Source organism: Equus caballus, chromosome 14 (assembly GCF_041296265.1).
Source record: "Equus caballus isolate H_3958 breed thoroughbred chromosome 14, TB-T2T, whole genome shotgun sequence".
In the NCBI taxonomy this organism is placed as follows: Eukaryota; Metazoa; Chordata; class Mammalia; order Perissodactyla; family Equidae; genus Equus; species Equus caballus.
In genome coordinates this window covers 65,945,698-65,972,325 of record NC_091697.1, presented here as the reverse complement: position 1 = coordinate 65,972,325, position 26,628 = coordinate 65,945,698, and the positions used below count along the sequence as shown (strand labels likewise).

Here is a 26,628-nt window from a genome sequence, read left to right as displayed (position 1 = left end):
CAGTAATCTCTGTTAGCTTTCTGAGTCTTCCTTTTGGTATTTTTTTCTACTCCTATGTATGTTTAATGATGTGTTAAAAACATTTTATTTTAAAAGTAATACATGGTTGTTGTAAACAACATACAGCATCCTTTTGATGCTATACCAAAACTTGACAAGTGGTAGTTTCTTAAAGGTGAGATGCAATGTAGAGTTAGGAGCCTATTCTCTCTTACATTAAAATCCATTGTACTTTAATAGATCATTTACCTGTGCATGATTTTGTAAATACGTGCATTAGCCTTTTGGAAAATACTCATTCACTGAGTTGTACAGATTTTCAAGTATTGACACATTTCATAATCCAAAATTAGATCATAATCACAAAAAATTTTTTAAGTGTTGGGAAGTAAGGTCATCCTGGTGGATATAAATGTTGCAAAATTCTAATTTTTACTCAAAAACTTGAATTTATTTTATTATAGTGGCAAATAGGAACAAGCAGTTATTTCAGTTTCTCTTGAAGTAACAGATTCTCTTGTTCGAGAATGCCTTTTATTTCTTTTTTTTTTTGCTTGATTGCACTGTTGAATAGAAGAGGCGAAAGTGGACATCCTTGTCTTGCTCCCAGTCCTAAGTGGAAAGCATTCAGTCTTTCACCATTAAGCATGTTGTGAGCTGTGAGTTTTTCCTTTTTTTTCTCCCAGTTTTATTGAGATGTAATTAACATACAGCACTGTATAATTTTAAAGTGTACAGCCTAATGATTTGACTTAGATTTGTAGTGAAATGATTACTACAATAAGTTTAGTTAACATCCATCATCTCATATAGGTACAAAAAAAACGAAAAAGAGGAAAAAAAAGTTTTTTCCTTGTGATAAGAATTTTTAGGATTTACTCTCCTAACAACTTTCAGTATACCATACAGCAGTATTAACTACAGTCATCATGTTGTACATTACATCCCTAGTACTTATTCATCTTATAACTTGAAGTTTGTACCTTTTGGCTACCTTTCTCCGGTTCCCCCTCCTCCCACCCCCAGCCTCTAGTAACCACAAATCTGATCTTTGAGTTTTTCTTAGATGCCCTTTACCAGGTTGAGGAAGTTATCTTCTATTCCAGATCTGCTGAGAGTTATGTCAAATGCTTTCTTAGCATCTGTTAAGATGATCTTATGGATTTTCACATTTATTCTGTAATTATGGTGAATTATATTGGTAGATTTTTGAATTTTAACCCTGGGTTAAATATTCCTTGATCATGATGTCTTGTTCACACTTATATCCGTAATATCCAACCCAGTCTCATTAGTATGTAGTGAATGTTCAGTAAGCATTTGTTGAATTAATTAACACAGTGAGATTCCTTAAATGGTTTTGTATTTTTGGAAACCTTTCAAAATGTTTGAAAAAATCAGTCACTTAATAAACCAAAATATATTGCTAATCTACTCAGAGATCATTTCACAACTTCAACTGTTAAGAATATAGATGGTGACTCAGAAGGAAGTAGAAAAGCCCTTACACAGAATCTCAGAACCTGTTTATTTTTACCTTCTATATATAGTTCTAACAAGCTTGATGATCTGGTTTCCTTGCACCCTACACATCAGAAGTAACAAACTAAAGAGTGGAAATGAGTTATTAGAGATTGCTAAATTAAGAGCCTAAAAGTTAACAATTTTCAGTGGCATAGACAGGAAGAAAGCATTGTAGAAATAATTTTAAAAGCTTAGTAGCTCAGAACTTTTGATAAGTCTTAATTGCAGTTCCAGGCTCTTAATGTATATAGCCTAGTAAAAGCAGTATTTCAGAGTTAGAGTAAACTTTAGTGAGCCTCTCATCCGCTATTTCTGAGCCTTTTTTCTGCTTTCAGACGTATGAGGGGTAAGAATGGCTCACGCTAAGATAATGATTCCTAGTATCAAGGAGCAATGTTAGGAGGCAGTGCTGACATACCACATGGGAGTGTATGAGAATGTCTGTTTCCGGGGAGGGGCCATGTATACAATTGGAACTTCTCTCCCTTCCCCCACCCCTGCCATAGTTATATTTTCTTACCTCCCTGTCCCCAGATGTTCTGCTGCCTCACTCATCTTCACATTTGAGGAAAACTGGTCTTATCCAAACTACTGATATTATAGATAAGCAAACTGAAGCCCACTTGAGAGGTCGAATGGTTAATATCAGGCCAAACCGTGAACCTAGATGTCCTGGCTTCTAGTTAAGTGTTTTCTGTTCTGCCCATGCAGTAATTAATACTCAAAATGATAGAGTAAACGACAAAAATGAAATTATATTCTCCAAACTCTATTTTAAAAAGAGTGAGAAGGTTTTATCATATTTTAGAAAGATTTTTTTCCCTTCTAAAATTACTACAAAAAAACCCACTTGGAAGTAAAACTGAGACATTTAAGATGGAAGTTCATTTCCTCATGACAAATAAATAGATAAATGCAATGTTAAGACAAATTGATCACCTATTATATGTTGGTTTATTGGGAGTCTGTTAGTTCTGAAAATAAAATACAGATGATTTCTGTGCATTTAGACTTTATATTTGGAGTTTGTTATTTTGTATTGTCACATAATGAATTATTTAGTAATTAGTGGCATAGAACAAGAGACTTTATTGTCTCCCAGTTTCCATGGGTCAGGAGTCCAGGCGTGGCTTAGCTGAGTCCTCTGTTGAGGGTCTTGCCGGGCTGGAATCACGGTGTAAGCCTGGACTGCGATCTTATCTGAGGCTGAATTGCCTTCCAAGTTCACTGGTTATTTCCAAAATTCAGTTTCTCATGGCTGTAGGATTGAGGCTGTCAGTTCCTAGGGCCTGCCCACCGTTCCTTGGCATGTGGCCCCCTTCAACAACATGGTAGTTTGGTTTTTTAAGGCCAATAGGAGAGCTTCTCTTGCTTTGTGTATCTCTGACTTCTAGATGCTCCTTTTAAAGGGCTTACCTGATTAAGTCAGGCCCACCAGAATAATCTCCCTTTTGATTAATTTGAAGTCCACTGATAAGGGCCTTAGTTCTATCACCTTTGCCACATAACATAACCTAATCACAAAAGTGAAATCCGGGAATCTTGCCCACACTCGGGGAGGGCATCATACAGGGTGTGTACACCAGAGGATGGGAATCTTAGAGAGTGATCTTAGCATTATGCCTACTGCAGGGTTATTAAAGAGAATTCCTTTGTTCAGTAAAAATTGAGTCTTTGCTATGTGCCAAGCATTTCTCTAGGCCATGGGAATCCCAGGCTAGAATGCCTAGTTCCTGTCTGTGGTAAGGTGGTGGAGACCAACAGTTTAGCACTGTTTATAATGTAGTTCAGTAATGCAGCTGCAATAGAGGTGTAATGTGGCTACACTGTGAACATCCAGAAGAAGGTATAGAGAGGGAGGAGGTTTGGTCAGGAGAAGTTTATTGTGTATGGAAAAAGTAAAAATACTGCTATAGTTCTTGAAACTACAAAATTAAAAGAAATTGTTTATTGATTTTCTAGGAAGAAAAGTTTGATATTTAAGATGAAGAAATTATTAAAATCCTTTTTCTTTTCCCCCAGATGGTATACCTCAAGTTTACTATTTTGGCCCTTGTGGTAAATACAATGCTATGGTGCTGGAACTGCTAGGACCTAGTTTGGAAGACTTGTTTGATTTGTGTGACAGAACTTTTTCTCTTAAAACGGTTCTCATGATAGCTATCCAACTGGTAAGTAAAGCAGGATGTTTTGAAGTTGTTTGAACAATTTTGTGGCTCGTTTGGTCACAAATTTATATTAAAAGTTTAAAGTTTTGCGACATTATCTTACAGGGCATTCAATCTAATAAAAATGTTTCTGCTTTTCCTATCATTGCCTTTTTAGAATGCATGTAACTTAAAATAACTGAATTGAGTGTTTTACTTGTATGAAAGAAGACTTTATTTGAATTTTGTTTATGATGAGCCGGGACGTCATCAAAGAGTTGACACTTTAAGATCAGAATGCTCAGTTTGAGAATTCACTTGTTTCCAGCATTCTTTTCATGTAGAAGATAAATACTTAGAAAAGAGATCCGTGAGAAATACAGATTCTTAGTCTTGGTAATAAATTCTAACAGCCCAGAAAAAGAAGGAACAAACTAATGAGAGAGTCTTATAAATTATTTAAATTTCAGTGAACTTATGGGGAAACAACTTAGAGGATGATTTTAAGGCAGATTTGAAATAAATGCCAAAAAAAGTATGCTGCAGAAGTCTTAAAATTGTTTGTATCCATAGACTCATTAATTCCACCTCTGCAAATGTATCCTATGGAAGTATTCAGATGTACTTAAAACTTTTTGTGCAAAAATGTTTATAATAAGATGGGAAATAACCCAAATGTACGGAAATAACTGAGTTAGTGGAATAAATTATTAATAGCCATAAAATAATAGGCAGCCATTAAAGAGTGTGTTTTAAAAGAATGTTTCATGACCTTGAAAATCTTCATATCATTAATTAAAAATATAGGTCGTAGAATATTACATATTACATAATCCAAAATTTATTAACAAATAAAATGGTCTGACTGTTTACATTGCATTGCCAACCAGTATTATCATTAAATGAAGCAATTTTATTTATTTATTTGTAATGTTCTATTTTGTGACAGTTTATACAATGAATGCTATTTGAGAACATGTAAAGCAATTAATAAAAATGTACTATATTATAATTGGAGTTGTATTCCAAAATTTTCTAATTTCAAGATCTTTTTAAATGTTTAATACCTAAGGAAAAAGGTAAAGAAAGCAAGTTATAAAAAAGAAAAAGAAAGATATACTGAAGGGTGCTGTTAATTGTTTTTATTTAACAGTTTAGACTCTTTAAGTTTCTTTAATATAGTTGTGAAAGTTGCTCGATTATTGAACTGATAAGGAATAATAAATTGTAACTTTATCAATATGTCTGTTTATACTTTTCAGTTCAAGATTTTGTATCAGTAAAACTTTTGATTTTATGAGGTAGCATCATCTCAGTGTTGATTGTATCAGACTTACTGATATGAAAGGAATTCATAAAATTCAAACACTTTCATTTACAAGTGACCATAATGGTAAAAGCAAAGATTTTTAGTCATAATTGGATATGTATATTTGAGAAACTATACACAGATAGCATGTTACTTTTAAAGGGTTGAAACAATTTCTGATTTTTTTCTTGCCTCTATCGTGCTTTTTTATGCTAATCAAAGCATAAAATTTTCTTTTTTTTTTTTGAATCCAGATTTCTCGCATGGAATATGTCCATTCAAAGAACTTGATATACAGAGATGTAAAACCTGAGAACTTCTTAATAGGACGACCAGGAAACAAAACCCAGCAAGTTATACATATTATAGATTTTGGTTTGGCAAAGGAATATATTGATCCGGAGACAAAGAAACACATACCATACAGAGAACACAAGAGCCTTACAGGAACAGCTAGATATATGAGCATAAACACACATTTAGGAAAAGGTATGTGTACCTTTCGTAAGTATGGATGTTTGAATTCAGTAACTATGCTAACAGTATGAGTTTTTATGTTATTATGATTCAGTTTTTGCAGGTTACAGTTGCATCTATTGTAATTTTTATTTATCACATCTAACTAGAATTTACTTTTATTTATATTTAATAAAACTCTTAAACTTGGTCACTCTGTAGTAAATTAATGACAAATCTTTACATTCACTATCTCTTTTTTTCATATGATAACTTGAAATGTTCAACTTTGATACAGTTAGGGTAATGCATTTGATTATTTCCTATTAAAGAATAAGAGAGAATACTTTTTAACAGAATTTAGTGTGTACAAAGATTTTAGTGAGACTAGAGCTCTCTGATCCAGCTATCCAGGGAGATAGCAACCTGCCTTCATACATTTACTGCTAAGAGTACATAAATACTGTTTACTGTGTACTAGCTGTATGATTTTGGGCATATTATTAACCTTTCTAAAGCTGTTCTTCTTTGTAAAGAGGGTAAAATAATATCAACCTCACAGGGTTTCTTATGTTTTTTTTTTGCCCTGGTCCAGGATCCAATCCAAGGTCACACATTTCATTTATTTGTCATATCTCTTCAGTCTCGTCTCATCTGGAACAGTTCCTCTCCTCTCTTTGTGGTTCATGACTTTAATATTTTTGTGGAGTACAGGCTATTTTGTAGAATGTCCTCACTTTGGATCTGTCTGATATGATTATATTTGAGTGTGCATTTTTAGTACAAATATCATAGAAGTGATTTGTTCTCAGTGCATCATGTCAGGAGGCACATGATGTCACTTGGTTTCTAGTAGCTTTGATTACTTGCTTAGGGTGGTGTCTGCTAAGTTTCTCCACTTTAAAAGTTTCTTATTTTCCCTTTGTAATTACAAAGTATTTTCTCAGTAAATCTTTCAGATTATGTAAATGTGTTGTTACTCATCAAATTTTTGCCCACTAGATTTAGCATCCATTGATGACTTTATAACTCATTTTATTGATATTCTAAAGTAAGCAAAAGCTTTTCCTTCTTCCCCCATTTATTGACTTATATCAATATGGACTCATGGATTTTTATTGTATTGAATATATTATAGTGCATTACTATCATTATCTATTATGATGCTCAAATTGTCCCAGATTTGGCCACTGGTGGTTCTTTCAAGTTGTCTCCTCTGTCCTTTTGGCATGTTCTTATGGTTCTTTGAGAACTTCTTTACTTTCTGGTGCAACAAGTTTTTCCAGATTCATCTTGTAGTTTCTCTGCTCTAGCCCAGAAAGAGACATTTCTCCAAGAAGCCCTGGGTCCTTTTATTGGATAAGGGTATGTAGAAACCAAGATTTGGGCACTGGGTATGCATTGCTAATTGGTATGTTATTGCTTCTACGCCCGTTTTGCAGCAGAACTAGGAAGTGTGTGTGTATGTGAATATACACATACCTACACATGTGTATGCACATATATACATATATTAATCTATCTGTTAAAAACCATGAGTTTATATTGATACTTCTAATTTTAGTCTAATACCACAAACTAGTGTCCCCCCTTTTCGTATTTGTGATTCCCTCCCCTTTTCTATATTTATCTCTTTCTTTTCCAACAGTGAGAAATCTGTCTACCACTACTCTAATATATGCACTCATTTTTAAGAAGCCAAAGTTACTCAGAATGTAGTTTCAGATTTGGTAATTGATAACACTTTGTAAAGCGAGGTTACTAGAATTGCAATATTTGTAATTCTTATTTTATTGAAGAGTTCTTTTTCAAATAGAATTAAAATTTACAGTGAATAAAGTACACAGTATGTGAGTATATAATTTGTAAGCATTGACAAGTGGACACACCTGTAAACCTATCAAGATTTAGAACACTATCATCACCCTTTAGATTTCCTTCTTGCTCTTTCTTAGAAATCTCCACCTTCTCCAAAAGCAACCATTGATCTGACTTCTATCACCATAGATTAGGTTTTCTGATTCTCTTACTTCACATAAATGAAATCATCTGACTTCTTTCCCACAGTGTAATATGTATGAGATTCATGTATGTTGTTGCAAGTATCAGTAATGTGTTCCTTTTTATGGCTGAGCAGTATTCCATTGCATAAATATACTACAAATTGTTTATCCATTCTAATGTTGTTGGAACATTTTGATCATGAAGTTTTTTACTATTATAATAAAACTGCTGTGGCATTCTTGCAAATCTTTTAGTGAGCATATGTTTTCAGTTCTTTTGGGTAAAAGCTAAGATTAGAATTTGTTGCGTCATATGCTAGGTATTGTTTAACTTTATAGGAAACTGTCAATCACTTCCCCCAAAACGTTCGTATCATTTTCTGTTTCCACCGGCAATGAATGAGAGTTGTTTGTTTCACGTTCTTGACAACATTTGATGTTGTCAGTCTTTTTCATTCTAGCTGTTCTTTAGTGGATATGTAGTGGTATTTTATTTCCTTGTGACTGATCATTTTGAGCACTGTTTCCTGGGCTATTGACCATTTGTATATCTTTTGTGACATGTGTCATTTATTGTTGATTTGTAGGAATTCTTTATATATTCTGAATATAACTCCTTTGCCAAATTTATGCTCTGAATATTTTCTTCTAGTCTGTGGCTTGTCTACTCTTTCTTAATGGTGTCAATTGATGAGCAACAATTGTAAATACTTATGAAGTCTAATTTATCAGTTTTTTCTTTTATGATTACTACTTTTGAATCCTAAGAAAATGAAGACATTTTATATCTTCTTATATAATCTAGAAATAATTTTTTGTATGGTGTGAGATAGGGGTTGAGGTTCTTTTTATGATACCATATTCCTTCCCATTGAATTACTTTTGTGCCTTTCTAAAAAAATAATTTCTAGATTGTGTTTACAATAGTTCAGTCTTAAACCACAGTCAGTTTTCATATCAGAGGAAGTCTGGCTTAATTTTCTGCTTTTAGATTCTCTCTCTGCCATCTCACTCACAAGAGAGAATAGACAGGAATGTAAACCAACCAGTATTTGTCCATCATCCCTGCTCTAACCGTACCTTACAGTATGCAGTCACAATTTGTATAGCACCATAGAAGTCATCTAAGCTAATCTTTAACTCCTGGTCTTAGCTGCTTCTCTAACCGTTCTTCCCAGACTTGTCTGCTATACACTGCATTTCCTTGCTTCTCTTCCTCTCAGTCAGGACTAAGTAGCACTTGGTATCTTCCCTGACAGCCTGCCTGACGGTAGGCTCATGGTATTTTTTCCTTTCAGATGTCAGAATTGCCTGAAAAATGTAAATTTGCCTTTCTTTAAGAAAAGCAAGTTTCAGACTTCTAAAATTATAAAGCACGGTTGTTTTCAGGTAATTTTGGGGGTAGTGCCTTTCAATAGCAAATTTTCCCTCATAGATTTAAAATATGATTGGGTAGATATTACAACTTTCAGGATTGTGTCCTCTATTAAAACCAGGCACACCTGTATTTACATGAACAGTATCTGTGAGAAATTTTTGTTTCATGGTAGTCGTTAACAGACTATTTTATAACAACTAACAAAGGTTCACCACTAATTTATTGTGAGACATGAAGTCACAACTTCCTAATGGCCTAGTGTTCTTCATCTGAACAATGGTAAATGTAAGCATTCTATTTGTAGCAATGGCAAAGTGAGTCTATGTTTGTCCTTGTTAGGAAAAGCCTTCAGAGCTTGGGAAATGGCATTTAACTATTGTAGTAATCTCTTTTCACTCCTCTTTCAGGAAGAAAACAGAAAATTATTTCTTTGGGCAGTATTGCAAAGAACAAAAGCTTTAATCTTTATTTTCTCTCATTTATAAAAGTCTTGCTTCTCAGTTTTTTTGGAGGAAGATTAGCCCTGAGCTAACTGATGCCAATCCTCCTCTTTTTGCTGAGGCAGACTGGCCCTGAGCTAACATCCATGCCCATCTTCTTTATATGTGGGATGCCTACCACAGCATGGCTTGCCAAGTGGTGCCAGGTCCACACCTGGGATCCGAACCGGCAAACCCCGGGCCACCGAAGTGGAACATGCACACTTAACCGCTGCACCACTGGGCCGGCCCCCTTCTCAGTTTTGATGTAGAACTTGGGAGTAATATTAACAGAGAGAAAATTTGTTTGCCAGATGACGTGAATTCCTATTTTTTAAAAAATTAAGAGTAAGCTAAAGTAGTGTGGGTTTGCGTGCTGAAGAGGTAAAGCATCTGTAAGTGTGAGATGGTTGTGAACATGGGATATTCCGTGGTGTTTTCAGTTTTGAGTACTTGGCTTTGTGAGGAGTGAGGAAGAGAGAAAAAAGCAAAAGTAGTGAAAATGTGACCTTTTTGTAGTGGTTTTATTTGTGTATATATAATTTGTTCCCTCTCTGCTTTGCCTGGACCGTGGTGATTACTTTTGAAGCCTTTTACTCATTCATTCGTTCTTCTGCATTCAAGGACTTCCTACTCACATGAACTTTTCAAAATAGAGAATTTGGTCAAAGGAACATTTGTACAGGTTTCTAAGTATTTTTGTTCTGTGGAGACTAACACTGTATCAGATTTAAGAAGAAAAACGGTGTTCCTAATACAGTAAAATGGAAGAATAGTGTAAAATCATTTGGCATCTTTATTTCTGTGGTATATGTCTATTGATCCTAATTAGGTGATTTATGCTCACGAGACAGATGCAGCAATTCACTTGTACCCTTTTCTCATACCTGCTTAAGTCACCGTTCAGGATGAAATCTCAATAAAGCTGTGTGTAACAGATGTGGATTTCCATGGTCTGCTTTAATGGAAGCTTTCTTTAGTATTGTCACGTTGAATTGTTATTTTTACTTGTGTCTGATCAAGGGTCTTCTTTTTACTATCTTTTTAAAGACTTTTTTTGTCAACTACTTTGAACCTCGTGTTGTAATCTTCCTTGGGCTCATTTTCTTTTCCTTTTCTGTCTTCTCTTGTTGGAGTCATTTGAAATTAAGTAAATTCTGTATGTTTCTCTTTAGTAAGTAGACTTAAAATTGTCTTTTATTTTTTAATTATTATTGAGTATTCACAAATAAAGAGACTAGGATTTGAGGAATAAGTTGCCAGTTGCTTTGCAAGTGTTAATAAAAATCTGTGTTCCATAGAAGAATGATATTTTAAGCAATCCTCTAAGTAGTAAAGCTCTCTGAATAGGAGAGAAGGAAGCACAGGATTATGGTGTTACAAAAATGCCCTCTTTCTGTGCTATCATTCTGTGATATGATTCGTATAATGTAATTTCTAGGTTAATTGTCTAAATTCCTTCCCAAACACCTTTTAACAGTTTAAAAACATATATTTACATTTTATAATTACATTTTAACAGTTTAAAAGTGTAGTGCACAATTCCTTGCTTTTTCTAACAAAGTGTGATGAGCATAATTGGCATTTTCTTGATGGTTCAGGGTCACCATTTTCCTATGATTCTTATTATGTAGTGATACCCTCAAGGTCAGTAGGAGAGTGTTAGGATGTTACCTTTATCTAAATAAGCATAGAGAAAGTGCAGTTTAAATAGTAGTCTACTTTTTAAAATAGGCATTTTTTTAGAGCAGTTTCAGATTGATGGCAAAATTAGGTGAAAGGTACAGAGATTTCCCTTATACCCACTACCCCAACAAATGCATAACCTCTGCTATTATCAACATCCCCCACCTGAGGGGTACATTTGTTATAATTGATGAACCTACATTGACACATCATTATTGCCCAGAGTCCACAGTTTCCTTTAGGGTTCACTCTGTGTGTTGTATCTTCTTTGAGATTGGACAAATTTGTAATGACATATATACACCGTTTAGTATCATACAGAGTAGTTTCACTTCTCTAAGCATCCTCTATGCTAATCATCCCTCCCTTCCTGCAATGCCTGGCAACACTGCTCTTTTTACTGTCTCTGTAGTTTTGCCTTTTCCAGATGTCATATAGTTGGAATCTTTTAGTATATAGCCTTTTCAGATTGGCTTCTTTCACTTAGTAATATGCATTTTAGGTTCTTCCATGGTTTTTTTCGTGGCTTGATAGCTCATTTTCTTTTAGTGTTGAATAAGATCCCATTATTAATGGAATTAATATTCCATCTGAGGACCACAGATTATTTATCCATTCACCTACTGAAGGGTATCTTCATTGCTTTCAGGTTTTGACATTTATGATGAAAGCTGCTATAAACATCTGTGTGCAGGTTTTTGTGTGGACATAAGTTTTCACCTACTTTGGGTAAATGCCAAGGAACTCAATGCTGGATTGTATGGTAGGAGTGTGTTTAGTTTTATAAGAAACCCTCAAACTGTTTTCCAGAGTGGATGCACCACCAGTGAACGAGAGTTCCTGTTACTCCACATCTCATCAGCACTTGGTATTCTTAGCGTATTGGATTTCTACCATTCTAGTAGGTGTGTAGTGGTATCTGATTGTTGTTTTAATTTGTTAAAGATCAGCTGACTATATTTATCTGGGTCTATTTCTGGGCTCTATATTAAGGTCATTGATCTATTTGTCTGTTCTTTCACCAATACTTATTGTAGCTTTATAGTAAGTCTTGAAGTAGTGTATTTTTTAATAGATTTTTTTGGAGACTTTAACTATATTTTCGCTTACTTTTTATGATGGTGTGTAGCACACCTCCTGCTGGTGACACTTTGCTTTTCTCTTCTTTTGATTTACTTCCTCTAACCTGATAGCCAAACTTCTTGGAATTACATCTAAAGTAAGGGAACTAGATTTCAAGAGAACTTCCTTAGACTCAAATGAACGCATATTCTGGGTTCCAGTGCTCAGATACTTTTTTTTTTCTTTCTGAGCTCTTGATATTGCTAGATGAGGTATCTGGATCCTTGAGTTGTTGCTGCGAATTGTCTTGCATAATTGTGCCGCCTCTTTTCCCTTTCAGGTTGTGTTCTCGTTTTTAAAAAACCCATCTTAATTATGTAGTTTTGAAAAATGTAAATGAGCTCAGTGAATCTTGAAGAAGCATATTTTTGTTTTTTTGTTAGGTGCCAGGGAGAAGTAACTTTTAATATTTTAGAAGGAAATATAAAGTGAAACTTTTACTTGTAGTAATTTTTGTTTTTATTTTTTGTTTATATATAAAGAATTACTTAAACTTTCTTCAGGGAGAATTTTTGTTGTTATTTGAGCTCTCCTCATGCCTATGTTTAGCTTAACATGTCTTTTGGCCTCATTGCTTTTTATTTTTGCAGGAAAATGCAGTAGTAAGTTTATTTTTGCAAATATACATATGTATATTAGGAAGTTCCCTGCTTCTAAGCAATGCGTTTAATGTATTTCTTTTTTGACAGACGTAAATTTGAGTTAATGGAAAAGGGGCTATTTTCTGTTGTCGAAAATTGAATTGAAATTCAGTTGAAATGGAAACAGTGCTAGGCACGTGAGGAATAAAATCAGATTTAGAAAGAGAAAAGTAATGTTGAGATACAAGAGTTGAATTTTTAAATAGAAAAGCATTGTAGAAGGGTTTCAGTAAATATTTGATTAATTGATGGGTTCTACCTTGCTTTCTGAAATGAAAGAAGTACAAACCTGTGGTTTGAAATCCTGTCTTTACCTTTTTAGGTATATAGTTTGGGGCTAGTCTCTTAACCTTTTTGAGCCTCAGTTTCCTTATTTGGGATTACTAATACCTACTTTGTAGCTGTAGTTTTAGAAGATCACAGACGCATGCTAGGTTCTTAATATGTGTTGGTTGTGTTTATTTTATAATACATATATTTTTGAAGAGCAAATTTTAATTGACTCTACATAACTTTAAAATTTATTAAAGAATCTATTTAAAAGAATCTTTAATGATGTCTGTTCTAAAGCAAATCGTCACTTTCTAATTTCTTAGTTGCTCATAGCAAAGCTCCCTATAATAATGATTCTTGGCTTTGAAGAAAACATCCATTTCCAAAAAGACTTTTGTAGTTAAGTGCTTCAAAAAATGCGAACAGAGTTTAATAAGGGCCAGATTACCTTTGGAGATTTTTTTCCCATGTAACAGAACTGTTAAAGCCCTGAGGAGGTATTCTTTAGTTACTGTGTTTCAAAGAGAAAGCCTTCTCCCTGACCTATTTACTACATGGTGAAATTTACTTCCCAGTTTGTCAGTTGGTCAAAGAACACAAAGAATGGAATTATGAGGATAAGGTGCATTTCAGAGTGAGTTTCAGTAGTAGGTTTATTTTACTAGCTTATATTTATAGCTTGAATTTTTAAATACTGTGTGGGTTGTGAGACTAATACTGTTCTCTGAGACAACCATATAGGCGAGATCACCTTGTGATCATGGCTTGTTGACACTGTGGTAACTAAAGCCCCCTTGGATGAAATTCAAAGGGGAATTGCCTTTTATACTGAATTCCTCTCCTTAATAAAGAACCCTACTGTAGGGTTCAGGGTATATCGTTTAGTCTTTTAAACTACATACTATAATAGTCAGGACTTGCATATGTATTGATAAATTTATTCCTACATATTTCATGTTTTTTCAATGCTGTTGTAAATGGTATTGCTTTTTAAATTCGTTGTCCAATTGTTCATTGATAGTAGAGAAATACAGCTGATTTTTATATAGTGACCTTTTATCCTGTAACCTTGGCTAAAACTCACTTATTCTAATAGATTACTTAGGATTTTTTACATATGCAGTCATATTGTCTACAAAGAAAAATAGTTTCACTTCTTTATTTCCAATCTGAATATCTTTTTTTTCTTGCTTTTTTTTTGTGCTGAGAAGAACTTCCTGTACAACATTGAATAGAAAATGTGAGAGTGAACATCCTTGTTTTGTTCTTGATCTTAGGGTTGCCTTTCCCCACGTAAAAGCTATGTTTGTTGTAAGTTTTTTCTAGAAGTCTTTGTCAGAATGAAGAAGTTTCCTTCTATTCCTTGTTTGAAGAGAGTTTTTATCATAAATGCATGTTAGATTTTGTCAAGTGCTTTTTCTATATCTGTTAAGATAATCATATGATTTGTATCTTTTTCTCTATTAATATGGTGAATTATATTGATTGATTTTTGAAAGTTAAAACAGCCTTAACTTCATGGGATAAACCCTACTTAGTCATGGTATATTACCTTTTTGAGGATTTTGAGTCTGTGTTGAGGGATGTTTCCTTTGCTTGTAATGCCTTTGTCTGGTTTTGGTAACAGGGTAATGAAATGCATTGGGAAGGGTTCCCTTCTCCTCTACTTCCTGAAAGAGTTTGTGTAGAATTGGTATTGTTCCTTAACTATTTAATAGAATTCACCAGTGACGCCATCTGGCCTTATGTTATATTTTGGGAAGATTGTAAATTATAAATTAAATTTCTTAAATTGTTATAGAGCTATTTATGTTTTCTTCCTGAGGCAGTTTTGGTAATTTGTAACTTTCAAGGTGTTTGTCCATTTCATCTAAGTTGTTGAATTTATTGGCATAATGTTAGTTCATAATATTCCTTTATTATCCTTTCAATGTGTGTAGAATCTGTCCTGATGCTCCCTTGTTGCCCCTGACATTAGTAATGTGTGTTTTCTTTCTTTTAGCCTAGTGAGAGTGTTAATTTTATTAAACTTTTCAAATACCAACTTTTGATTTTGATGGTTTTCTCTATTGATTATCCATTTTCTCATCATTGGTTTCCTCATTTATCATATTTTCTCCTTTCTTCTACTTATTTTGGGTAGTACTGGCATAGACATAGGATAAATGGATCAGAATACAGAGCCCTGAAATAGACCCATACGTAGACGCTCAACTGATTTTTGAGAAAGGTGCAAAAGTAATTTAAGGGGGAAAATGATGGCCTTGTCAAGAAACTGTGTGAAAATAACTAGATATCAGTATTGAAGAAATTGAATCTAAAACTTCACCCCACACCAAAAGCAAAAAGAAAAAAAAAAAATGACTTCAAGTGAATCACAGATTTGAATGTAAGAACCAAAACTATGGAATTTCTTGAAGATAAAAAAGGAGAAAATCTTGTGACTTTAGGGTAGTGAAAGATTTTCTAGATAGGACATAAAAAAGTGTAAACAATAAAGAAAAAACCCCAATAAATTGGTCTTCATCAAAAGGTAAACTTCTGTTCTTTGAAAGATACTGTTAAGAAAATAAAAAAAGCAAGCAACAGTGTGGGAGAAAGTATTTGCAAAACTTCTATCTGAAAAAGGCTTGTATCCAGAGTATACAAACATCTCTTACAACTTTATAATAAGACAAATACTACTATTTAAAATACGGTTAAACTCTTTTAATGGATACTTCACAAAAAGATGTGTGAATGACAGCACATGAAATGACATTCAAAAACATTAGCTACTAGTAAAATTCAAATTAAATCAACAAGCTAACACTTCATGGCCACTAGCATGGCTAAAATTTAAAAGACTGACTATATTAAATGTTGGACAAGCTCTCTAGCAGCTGGAACTCTCATATATTGCTGGTGGAAACAGAAAATGGCACAACCCTTTTGGAAAACAATGTAGAAGTTTCTTATAAAGTTAAACCTACACTTTACATATAACACAGTAATTATACTGCTAGATATTTACCCTAGAGAAATGAAAATACATGTTCACAGAAAGACTTGTATAAGAATGTTCATAACAGCCTTATTCACAGTAGCCCCAAACTAGAAGTTACACAAATGTCCATCAGTAGATGAATGGAGCAATATATTGTGGTATACTACTCAGCAATAAAGAGTAATGAACTACCGATACACACAACAATGTGGATGAGTCTTGAAAACATTACACTGAGTGAAAGAATCCGAACACAAGAGTCCATACTATATGATCCCATTTGTGTGAAACTTTATAAAAAATCAAATTTGATACAGAGTCACAGAAAGCAGATAAGTGGTTGTTTGAGGCCAGTAGAGGGGGAGGATAACAGGGGCATAAGGGAACCTTTTGGAGTGTTTGAAATACTTCTTGACTGTGGTTGTACTTAGGTGTGTGTGTTGTCCAGATTTTTCAAACTGTACCCTTAGAGTGGATGTATTATTTTATTATATGTAAATTATACTTCAATAGAAGAAGTTTCTTTTTTAGTTCAGAATCAGCTGCTGAGCTTTTTAAAAAGTGCTTTTGCCCACCCAGCATCGTTCCCAAGGAATCAATCTCCAGCATTAGGCCTGCTCATTTGAGGATTTTAAATGTTTCAGAGGTGGTTCTGATCAGCAGGACTTCAGAAATAACTTTTTCTTTGCATGACTTTTATTCTAAAGACTCCCAGGATCTAATAAAGTGAAATTTTAGTTATAAAAGGCATTACTGATTTTTTTCATGTTACTCATATCCCCACTTTGATTAATGGCTTTAAAAAGAACTTTGTCTATTTTACTTATTTTAAAAGTTTGCTATTTTTAATAATGCATGCTTACGTTATCATAATACAAAATATAAAAAAAGATTTTCTGTTATATCACATTTTTTGAGTATTTTACTAATGATTTGATGCATATTCTTCTAGATATTTTCCTTTCCTTATAGAGAAGGGACATATATTTTCAAATATCCATTTATGTATTTAGATAGTGTGTGTTGAGTGCCTGCTCTGTGGCAATTGTTATACTAGGTCCTGAGGATAATGAGCCAAAGAGACATCTGCCTTCCTGTGACTTGCTGTGGGGGGATACATCTTAATTAAATAATAACACAAATGTGTATTTTTAAATTGTAGCAAGTGTTACAGAAGACAATTATAGAATGTTATGAGATTACATAGTAAAAACTAAACCCTTTTCTGACCCTTTCACCCTAGTTCAGATCCATGCTTTGAAATGTTTGCTTTTTTGAAAGCATTTAGTACTGCTTAGATAGTATGATTATTCATTTGGATGAAACATCTTGCACATAAACATCCTCTTATTAAACTTTACTATTTTTCCTTTTATTGTTAGTCAGCATTTGTGTATTATTTTAAAACATTAAGAAATCTCAAGTATTTAATTTCGGTGACAAAAAATTGAAAAAAAAATCACACAGCAAATATTTATAAGTGTCTCCCTGAGTCTTAGTCTGTGACTGTCACTCAGTTATTCTCTGTAAAATGTTTTGCTACTAAAACAACAATAGCAACTTTAAAAAGTGGCAATCTGTTCTAGCAGCATATTCTTGGTGATAGCAGAGAAGTTATTAATGTTGGCATGTGTCAAACACAAGTGTTTTTTAAAATATCTTAACACAAAATACTAATTGTGTTTAATATTGATGGCGAGTATGTGAGATGGAAATTTTCTGCTTATATAAATTTAGGAAATGCAGCATTAAATGAAGTTAAACATTTTTGTCTCTAGGGTTTTTCAGAAGCTTTAATATGTTACTTTCTCTGAATCTTTAAGATGGAGCTTTAGTACACAGTGACTACTTGACTATGAAACCCTTTCGTGCTTGCCTTCTACTTCTGTGAACAGATATCTAAGGAGAGAAATAAATCTCCAATAGCATCTAAAAAAATCATAGTGACATATTTTAAAGATGCACAATAATTTTAATGTAAAAACATCGTTTAACTAGACATGATTTTGTCACTTATGAACACTAGATCTGTATTTTATATTTATATACTGAACTTTTGGGAATTAACTTTTACGTAACAAAAGAATCAATTCTCCATTTTGCACCCTTAACTGGGAGAGGAAAGTGAAATTTATGTTTTTCTTGTATTTCAGAACAAAGTAGAAGAGATGACTTAGAAGCTTTAGGTCATATGTTCATGTATTTTCTGAGAGGCAGTCTTCCTTGGCAAGGTTTAAAGGTACTTATTTTTGTGTTTACTTATTGAAGTTCATAAATTATTAATATATTAAGATCTTCTCTTCTAAGTATTTAATTTTAAAGTCACCTCTTTCTCAAGCTTTTTTCCTTTCTGTTTTAGGCTGACACGTTAAAAGAGAGGTATCAGAAAATTGGAGATACAAAACGAGCCACACCGATCGAAGTGTTATGTGAAAATTTTCCAGGTAATGAATAATGCCACGTTGGTACATGGACTTATACACAGAAAACCAGAACTGTTAATTTTCATTGCTTAAGTTATAAATACGTTTTTCATGCTTTCAAAAAAAAATCTCAAAATATGATTTAAAAGATGTCAGCACTTGATACATAGACTATAGGAGTAATTTGTATATTTGCTTTTTGTAAGATGGTATTAATAGAAGAAAATTCCGTCTTTTAATAATGTTGACCCATACTGCCTAAAGTAATGTTTTCTTCAGTGACATACTTTTAGTAAGTTAAACTATTTGCTAAGAAATACCAACTGTAAAGTTTTGGTACAGTGTTAATAATTTTAGTCTCATTGTCAAGCTCAAGGGAGATGTGTGAAGTATGATTTAGTCTAGTTTTCAAAATACAGTAAAACCTTACTAACCTTACTACTTTTAGGCTAATTTTATATTAGAGACCTTTATGAAAATAGATTAGCTTTCATGTAGATTTTTAGCAACTCAAAGTAAGTTGACAAAAATTTACTTAAGATTCCTAAATCAATTAAGAAATGAGAATAATGTGCTGCTAATGTATTAAAATAAGTGCTGTGATTTGTGCAATAATAATAAATAAAAAGAGAACCAAAGTTGAAGATAGAAGACTGAGTTCATATCTGACTTTAGTATTCACAGGTTCTACTGTACAATGCTGGCATTATCATTATTTTAATAATAGCAGCAGCATAATCAGTTTCTTTCTCAAGTTTGGTATATTATTCATTGACAGCAAACGTTAATTATATATTTTTCTTTCTTGTTTTAATATCTAGACCTGGAAGGTTAAAAGAAAGTACCGGTTGATTGTATTAGTAGTTTAAGTGTAGGCAGATTGACTGCATGTTGTTAAGAAGCCCATACAAATTTCTGCAGCGAAAAATGGGGATGCCAAAGTAAATTAACCAGGTGATTAGCTAGAAAGTGGACTAGCGAAAGAGTCACCATGTGAGGAGGGTCACTGGGTGCCACTTTTGTTACCGGTTGGGTTGTGCGTGATCCTATTCTTACTGGCCGCCATGAATGAATTGGATCAGAAAAGCAGCTAGGTGTTATTTGCTGTCCCTTACTACAGTGATTTTCTGTGCCCTGATGGTGAAACACTGCTTTATTAATTGCTCACTATTTTGCCTGTTGATTTTTTATGGCTTTTTCCTTCTTGTCCTTCTGGAAAGTATGACCTTTTAAAAATATATGTATCTCTCTCTAATAATTCTGAGAATTATAATAGCATGCAGAGATTTATATACTACCAAATAAATTGTTAATTATATGACCAGACATTAAAAGAAGATTTAAACTGTACTCCTGTGTTGTATTTCTGAGATCTGTTTTAGCTTTATTTTGCCAGGTCCATTAGTTGGAATACCGCTTGTAGCCAAGGTTAGGAATTTGAATCCTCTGTTGGTCAGTGAGTGTGTGTCACTGATTCTAAAGGGAATCCAGCAAGCTAGTGCAAATGCTTTCGCGTGAAAATCAATTCCCACCAATATTTAAAATTTATGAACTGAGTATGGTGCTTTGTGAGTAAATAATTATGCATTATTAAGTTGCTAGTTCAACCACTAACACTATCTAAGATTTCTATTAAAAGTAATATTGTAAAATAAAAATTTTAGCTTTTCCTATTGAAATGAAGCCAAAATAATGTTTGTTAAATTAAACTTCTCATTTCTCTTTTGTCCCTATTTCCTCCCTTCCTTTTCTCTTTACCAATACTCTTTTTTTTGAGGAAGATTAGCACTGAGCTAACATCTGCTGCCAGTCCTCCTTTTTGTTTTGCTGAGGAAGACTGGCCCTGAGCTGACATCTGTGCCCATCTTCCTCTACTTTATATGTGGGATGCCTGCCACAGCATGGCTTGCCAAGTGGTGCCATGTCTGCTCCCGGGATCTGAACCGGCAAACCCCGGGCCACCAAAGTAGAACGTGTGCACTTAACTGCTGTGCCACTGGGCCAGCCCCTCCTTTTCGCTTTTTTATTCCATTGAAATTAAACCCCTAAAATTTTAAATTGCAATAGAATTTTGTTATTTTTCATGTTTTTATAATAATTTGTGCTTTTAGACATTTAAAGAATTTTATTAACGAGTATATAGGAAAGTATAATCAGAATAATTTTTACTTCCTTCTAGAAGAAATGGCAACATATCTTCGTTATGTAAGAAGACTAGATTTTTTTGAAAAACCGGACTATGACTACCTAAGAAAGCTTTTTACTGACTTGTTTGATCGAAAAGGATATATGTTTGATTATGAGTATGACTGGATTGGTAAACAGTTGGTGAGTACACTGTGCTGTATAATAAAAGATTATTTGTAGCACTTTTCTTTTTCATGGTGCAGATCCTTGAATTGAGTTCAGAACAAATGATTTTTTAAAAGAGTTCATTTTATTTCCTTTCTATGGATATTTCAGGTAGCATAATACTAAAATTATTCTTTGAATTTTATAAAAACCCCACATTTGAACTCCCTGCTTTTCAGAGTGATGAATTATTTTGAGCTCTTCGTTCCTGATTTAGTTCTTAATGTAAAATTTACTTTTTAAAATATTCTAGTGATTACTTTAAGAAGTCAACAGGTTTTGTTTTTTGTTTACTTCAGCCATCTTTCGAAACATTTGTAGTTTAAAAATATGTTTTAATCATTCTAGCAGCTTTAGGTTATCTCTTGGAATAGATCGATACTTAGAAATTGGAGCATGTGTAGGTTTTTAAAACTGTACCTAAGTTTTATAATAAAAAAGTTGTCTTGATTGTAACTGTGAGATTGGCGCTCATCGCTTAAAGAGACAAATTCTTAAACTATTTCTTTGAAGAGATGACTTCTATAAAAGCAAATAATTATTCTCACTAGTCTTGTTTTTTAATAAGTAACAATGTCTTACAAAATTTTCTTCACTTGTGGCTTACTCAGTGAATTTTTATCCATGTTTGGAACTACTGAGCTCTCAGATTCAACTAGTTTTCAATAATTGACTTGCTTAAGTGTTTAAACTATGTTTTTCTTAAATCCAAAGTGATTTGAATATATATGGTATCTATGATGCAAATCTGAATAAACTTTTGATCTTAACTTTTGAATTATATTTGAAAGTTAAAAAATTTTAAGCCTCTTCTAAGTCAAAATATTGACAATAAACAGTTTTGTTAGCTTAATTAAAAAATTATTTCCTTAATTTTCTTAAAATACTTTATTCTGTTTATATATTAGCTTTGAAAATGAGAGACATAAACATATTTAAACAAACATAAACAAGGAACTTTCTTTTTTTGATATGAAAATGTAACCTAAAAGTAAGGACAGATTGGAAGGTCTTTTGTTGATATACAAATAAATACTTGATAAAATATTTAAATATGTTGAAAAGACTTTAAAAAGTAGCTATGTTCTCTTTGATTTAATTTGTTAGCTTTAACAACATGTTTTGAGAATGTCTTTTCTTAAGGCCTTTATTTATGTGTCTTTTATTTTTCCCTTGACTCTTTTAAGCAGCTACATGATTTTAAATAAGACTTCTGAAATAGAATGTATTGATCCTAATTGTCATTGTATTGTAGCCGACTCCAGTGGGTGCAGTTCAGCAAGATCCTGCTCTATCATCAAACAGAGAAGCACATCAGCACAGAGATAAGATACAACAGTCCAAAAACCAGGTTTGCTGCCCTTTTAGATATAAAATTCTTAATTTGCTTCTGTTTTACTTTCTGATAGTCTATAAATATATTTGGTGTTTTCCTGTGCTCACATGACAGCTTTCTATGTGTGTATGTGTGTGCATATGTGTGTGTGAGTGTATACATACACGTGTGTACATACACATGTATGTACGTATTGAAGGATTGATGTACATATTTTTTTCTTCAGTAGATAAAACAGATTCTATATACACATATTAAGAATTGAAAATACATATATTTTCCATAAACTGTTTCCCCTAATGTTCACTATTACTTTAATAATCACATTAAAATATTTAATTATAAATTCCTAATTTGTGGTATAAATTAGTTTAAACTTTGAGCAATATTTGATATTCTATTAGAATGGAAGTACTTGGATACCCTGTTGGAATGAATTGTAATATCAGTCGATTTTTCTAACTATAGTCTAGTTTAGTTCAATAAATTATTTACTGAGTTTCTGGTATTTGAAAGCTACTGTTCTACACATTGCAGAAATGCAGAAGTAAGGAAACAATATAACCTCTAAGAAATGATCTTTTAACAGTAGCTAAGAGCTCAGTCTCTGGAATCAGACGTACCTGGATATGGCTTGACCCTGGGCAAATTATTCAATCTCTCAAAGCTTCAGTTCTTTCATCTATAAAACAGAAATAATGCATGTTAATTCCTAGCATACAGTTAAGCTTTCAGTAAATCTTAACTCTTGTGGCTGATGTTACTGTTATCATGATTATTATAATAAATTCACAAATAACTATAAGGCAGGATAAGTTCTATTGCATGAAATATATTAATAAAGTACCATGGAGGATCAGTGGGATATGTGGGATCTATAAAGATTTTGTGGAGAAGATGGCTTTTGAGATGAATCTGAGAAATGAATGGAATTGTTCTTTTTTTTTTATGAGAAAGAGTGGCCCTGAGCTAACATCTGTGCCAGTCTTCCTCCATTTTGTATGTGGGACGCCTCCACAGCATGGCTTGATGAGCGGTGTGTAGGTCTGAACCCTAGATCCGAACCTGCATATCCTGGGCCACTGAAGTGGAGCACGTGAACTTCACAACCATGCCACTGGGCTGGCCCCGCAAATGGAATTTTTAAAGGCAGATGAAGGAATAAGAGCATTTTGAGGAGAATGAAGAGTACAAAATATGAAGCAGAAATTTTTAAAAATGTAGAATTTGAGGACTAGCAGGCAGTTTGGAGAGTGGGTTCAAGATAAGGCATAGAAGGTCTATCGAGAGTGAAAAGTTTGTATTTCCTGGGTAAGGTAATTGAAAGCTGTTGCAATTTTAAGGAGTGTTTTCACTTTTCTCTTTTTTTGTAAAAAGAAGGTTTATTGAAGCCATCTTTGACATAAAAAATTTTGCTATCACCCCAAGTTTTTAAACAGTCTTTAGGATTTTTGGTTATAACCCTTTTTGGAGAAGGATAGTGCATTATCTTTTTTTCCTTTTACATCTTTTATCCCATTAGAGCTCAAGTGAGGGTTAAACAAGAGATGGACAATCAAAGGGAAGAACACAACTTATTAAAAATCATGGCAAAATGAAATGCTACATTTAGGAGATATTTAAAAATATTATGCTTTAAAGTACAGCCAATTTAAAAAGATTAGTTTTAGAATTTTGCCTTAGGAAAATGGGGACAATAAAGGGTCTTATGTATAAATTACTTCAAATATAGATGACAACTAGTTGATAGCTTGAGTACTCTGATAAGATGCTGTATATAGAAAGAAATGGCCAGAAGTCAAGACTTGGAGTTTGTGTTTTATAAATCAGAGTTAATTTTTCAAATGTGCTTGGAATAAAATCAATAATTCATGTTCCCTGAAGATCTCCACTTGAGCTGATAGGTATTATAATAAATGAATCTCTTCTTTTATTGTTGAATTAAATTATAATTTAAATATTTTAGAGTTTAACTTTCTACATATTTCAGACATGTCTTGCTGGCTAGATTGTGAGCTCACTGAGGGTGGAAACTATATTTGTGTAGTCCTTGTTGCACTAAATGTAGGGAGTCAAATTTTTTTTTCTGTAAATTCTTTAGGATAGCTTATATATTGAATTTGAAACCTGGATATACAGACGGTCATCATAACAGAAAAGTTGTATATCTTGGAAAAATTTCTTAAATATCTGTGAAGCAGTAAACAATTTAAGTTATATGGAAAACCCATAGTTCACAATTCCAATGGAAGAAAAGTTAATTCTTGAAATGACTGAAACCTTTGTAATGGCCCAGATAAACAATTTGTAACCTAGAGTCAAAGCTTGAAGTTCAGGGGATCCTGAAGTTTTGTAGAAAGTGTTGGGTGCCTGTAAATGTTTATTCTCAGGGGAAGTTGCATGACTTTTACTATCTTCTAAACGAAGTACGTGACTCCCAAATGTTGCCTGGTGTCCTAGGCAACATTTAGATATTTGATTCAATTTTAGCATCATTTTCAGTCTTTTCTCTTCTTTACATTTGATCTTATCTAATTTATTTCAGTTTAAGCTATAAATTTGCTGAATTCTGGTGATGAATTTGGAGGGTTTAGTGAAAAGACTAATTATAGAACTATCGTAATTGTTTTGGTGACATACTTCATGCCACACAGTATGTCATTTTGCATTGTACAATTTAATTTAGGAAGCTTAGTGCTGAAACTTTTATTCATTGTGTCTACTTGGATTTAACTTCTCTTCTCCCAAAGGATTGGTTAGGTTCCCAAATACTTAGGCCCCCTATAGCCCAATGTACTTGGCACTTTGTGGCAAGATTTTCTTGACTTTGGTTGAAAAAGAAAGAGCCCTGAAGGCTTTAGAACATGTGATTGTGGTAAGGAGCTAGGTAGTATTATTGGAAGAGCAGTAGGTTCTGAGTTTGAATCCCTGTTGTACTCCGTGCTATTTCTCTGACCTTAGGGAAGTGTTTAGCATCTTGATGTCTTCATCAGTAAAATGAAGGTGATACCATCTATCTCAAAATGAGATACACATGTAAAGCAGCTAGTGCAGAACCAACATGTAAGAGAAACTTTAAATATTGTGTTCCTTCCCCTTCTTTTTGTTAGCGCTATCCACATTTTCCTGAAATATAGAAATTGACCCCTATTCAGCCACTACTCCTAATTCTGCCAATAGAGTACTATTAGTTTGTGGTTATTGCCATGCAAATTTGCCAAGTCATCTAAAAACAGAAGGAATTATCAGCCTATTTCATGGAAATGGGTTCTGTAATTTGAACCAGATAAAAAGAGATCAAGGAAGCAAAGCGATTCATGTATGTAGGATTGTCATTTAAAAAAAAGTGTTTATCATATCCTCATAGTACTCTGTATAGCATTTCTCACTTTTCAAAGAACTTTTCTGTCTTCTCATATTATCCTCACAATCAGAAACAGCATCCTAAGCAGGAGAGACAGTTTTCTAGGATCCTAAGTACAGCTATTCAAGGACTATCATTTTTTATCTTGCCAGAAGTAGTTCCTCATCAGAAAACCAATGGGGACCTCTACTGTAAGAAAACGTAGTGGATGGCTTTTTAGTACTTTTATGATTTATTTGAAGTGCTTTCTTGGGCACGTCATTTTTACCTCCCTAGGTCTTTGTTAGCTTCACTTATAAAGTTAGTAGGTGGAGTCTATGATATCTAAAGACCTTTCATTTCTAAAATTCTATGCTTCTATTTTATTTTTATGATTGATCATTACATAATTGTAGAAATTTAACTAAAATCTGTCCACATACAGTATGCAAAGATAACTACATCTGTGATTCAGAATAGTCAGGATATTTTAAATTTCCTTTTATACGTTTGTTTTCTATATTACAAGGATGAGATGTTTAACATATTGGGTTTTTCTTCTTCCATGCATGCCACATGCATTAAATAAATGGCAGTCGGCAGACCACAGGGCAGCTTGGGACTCCCAGCAGGCAAATCCCCACCATTTGAGAGCTCACCTTGCAGCAGACAGACATGGTGGCTCGGTACAGGTATTTTCTGATTTTTGCATGAGTGATTATTTCCCAAATTTTACAACTAACCCTTTTTTGGAACTCATGGCATGATTTCATATCCTAATGAGAAACTTGTTGCTGAACTCTCCATAATACTATTCCTTTGTATTTAACCAAAAAGCAAAATTAACATGGTCTAGAAAGACCACCAAGGATACTAAGATTTTGCCTTTGTTCATTTTTGCAAGTATATGCAACAATATTTATGTCAGTCATACACAACAGGTTAGAAAAACAAACTGTATTACTTGAAATATATGTTAAACTTGATTTTCTAGTAATAAGCTCACTCTTTTTTAACGTTTTAAGTAATAGAACATTTTTAGGTCTTTTCTGTTTCATTGATTTTGCCTCCTTCAAACTTAAGTCAGTTAAATAGATATCTGACTTTTTTCATCCTTAGTTCTCAGAATGTACTTTCTGATTAATTGGTCAAATAAACATGACCCTAATT

General features: G+C 33.3%; 1 protein-coding gene across 26 annotated transcripts in view; it reads left to right on the top strand.

Annotated features, from left to right (window-relative positions):
* CSNK1G3 (casein kinase 1 gamma 3) overlaps positions 1–26,628 on the top strand; it is a 104,813-nt gene that overhangs the window by 57,218 nt on the left and 20,967 nt on the right. For 6 of the 26 annotated variants that reach the window (XM_070233162.1, XM_014730713.3, XM_070233163.1 and 3 more), the window contains 6 exons: positions 3,547–3,695; positions 5,235–5,469; positions 18,158–18,243; positions 18,364–18,448; positions 20,610–20,755; positions 22,035–22,130. In XM_070233162.1, coding sequence (XP_070089263.1) covers positions 3,547–3,695; positions 5,235–5,469; positions 18,158–18,243; positions 18,364–18,448; positions 20,610–20,755; positions 22,035–22,130 — 797 coding nt within the window. Of the gene's footprint in view, positions 1–3,546; positions 3,696–5,234; positions 5,470–18,157; positions 18,244–18,363; positions 18,449–20,606; positions 20,756–22,034; positions 22,131–26,054; positions 26,151–26,628 lie in introns of all 26 variants that reach the window. The other 20 variants (XM_014730714.3, XM_014730712.3, XM_070233160.1 and 17 more) reach the window with 5 other exon arrangements.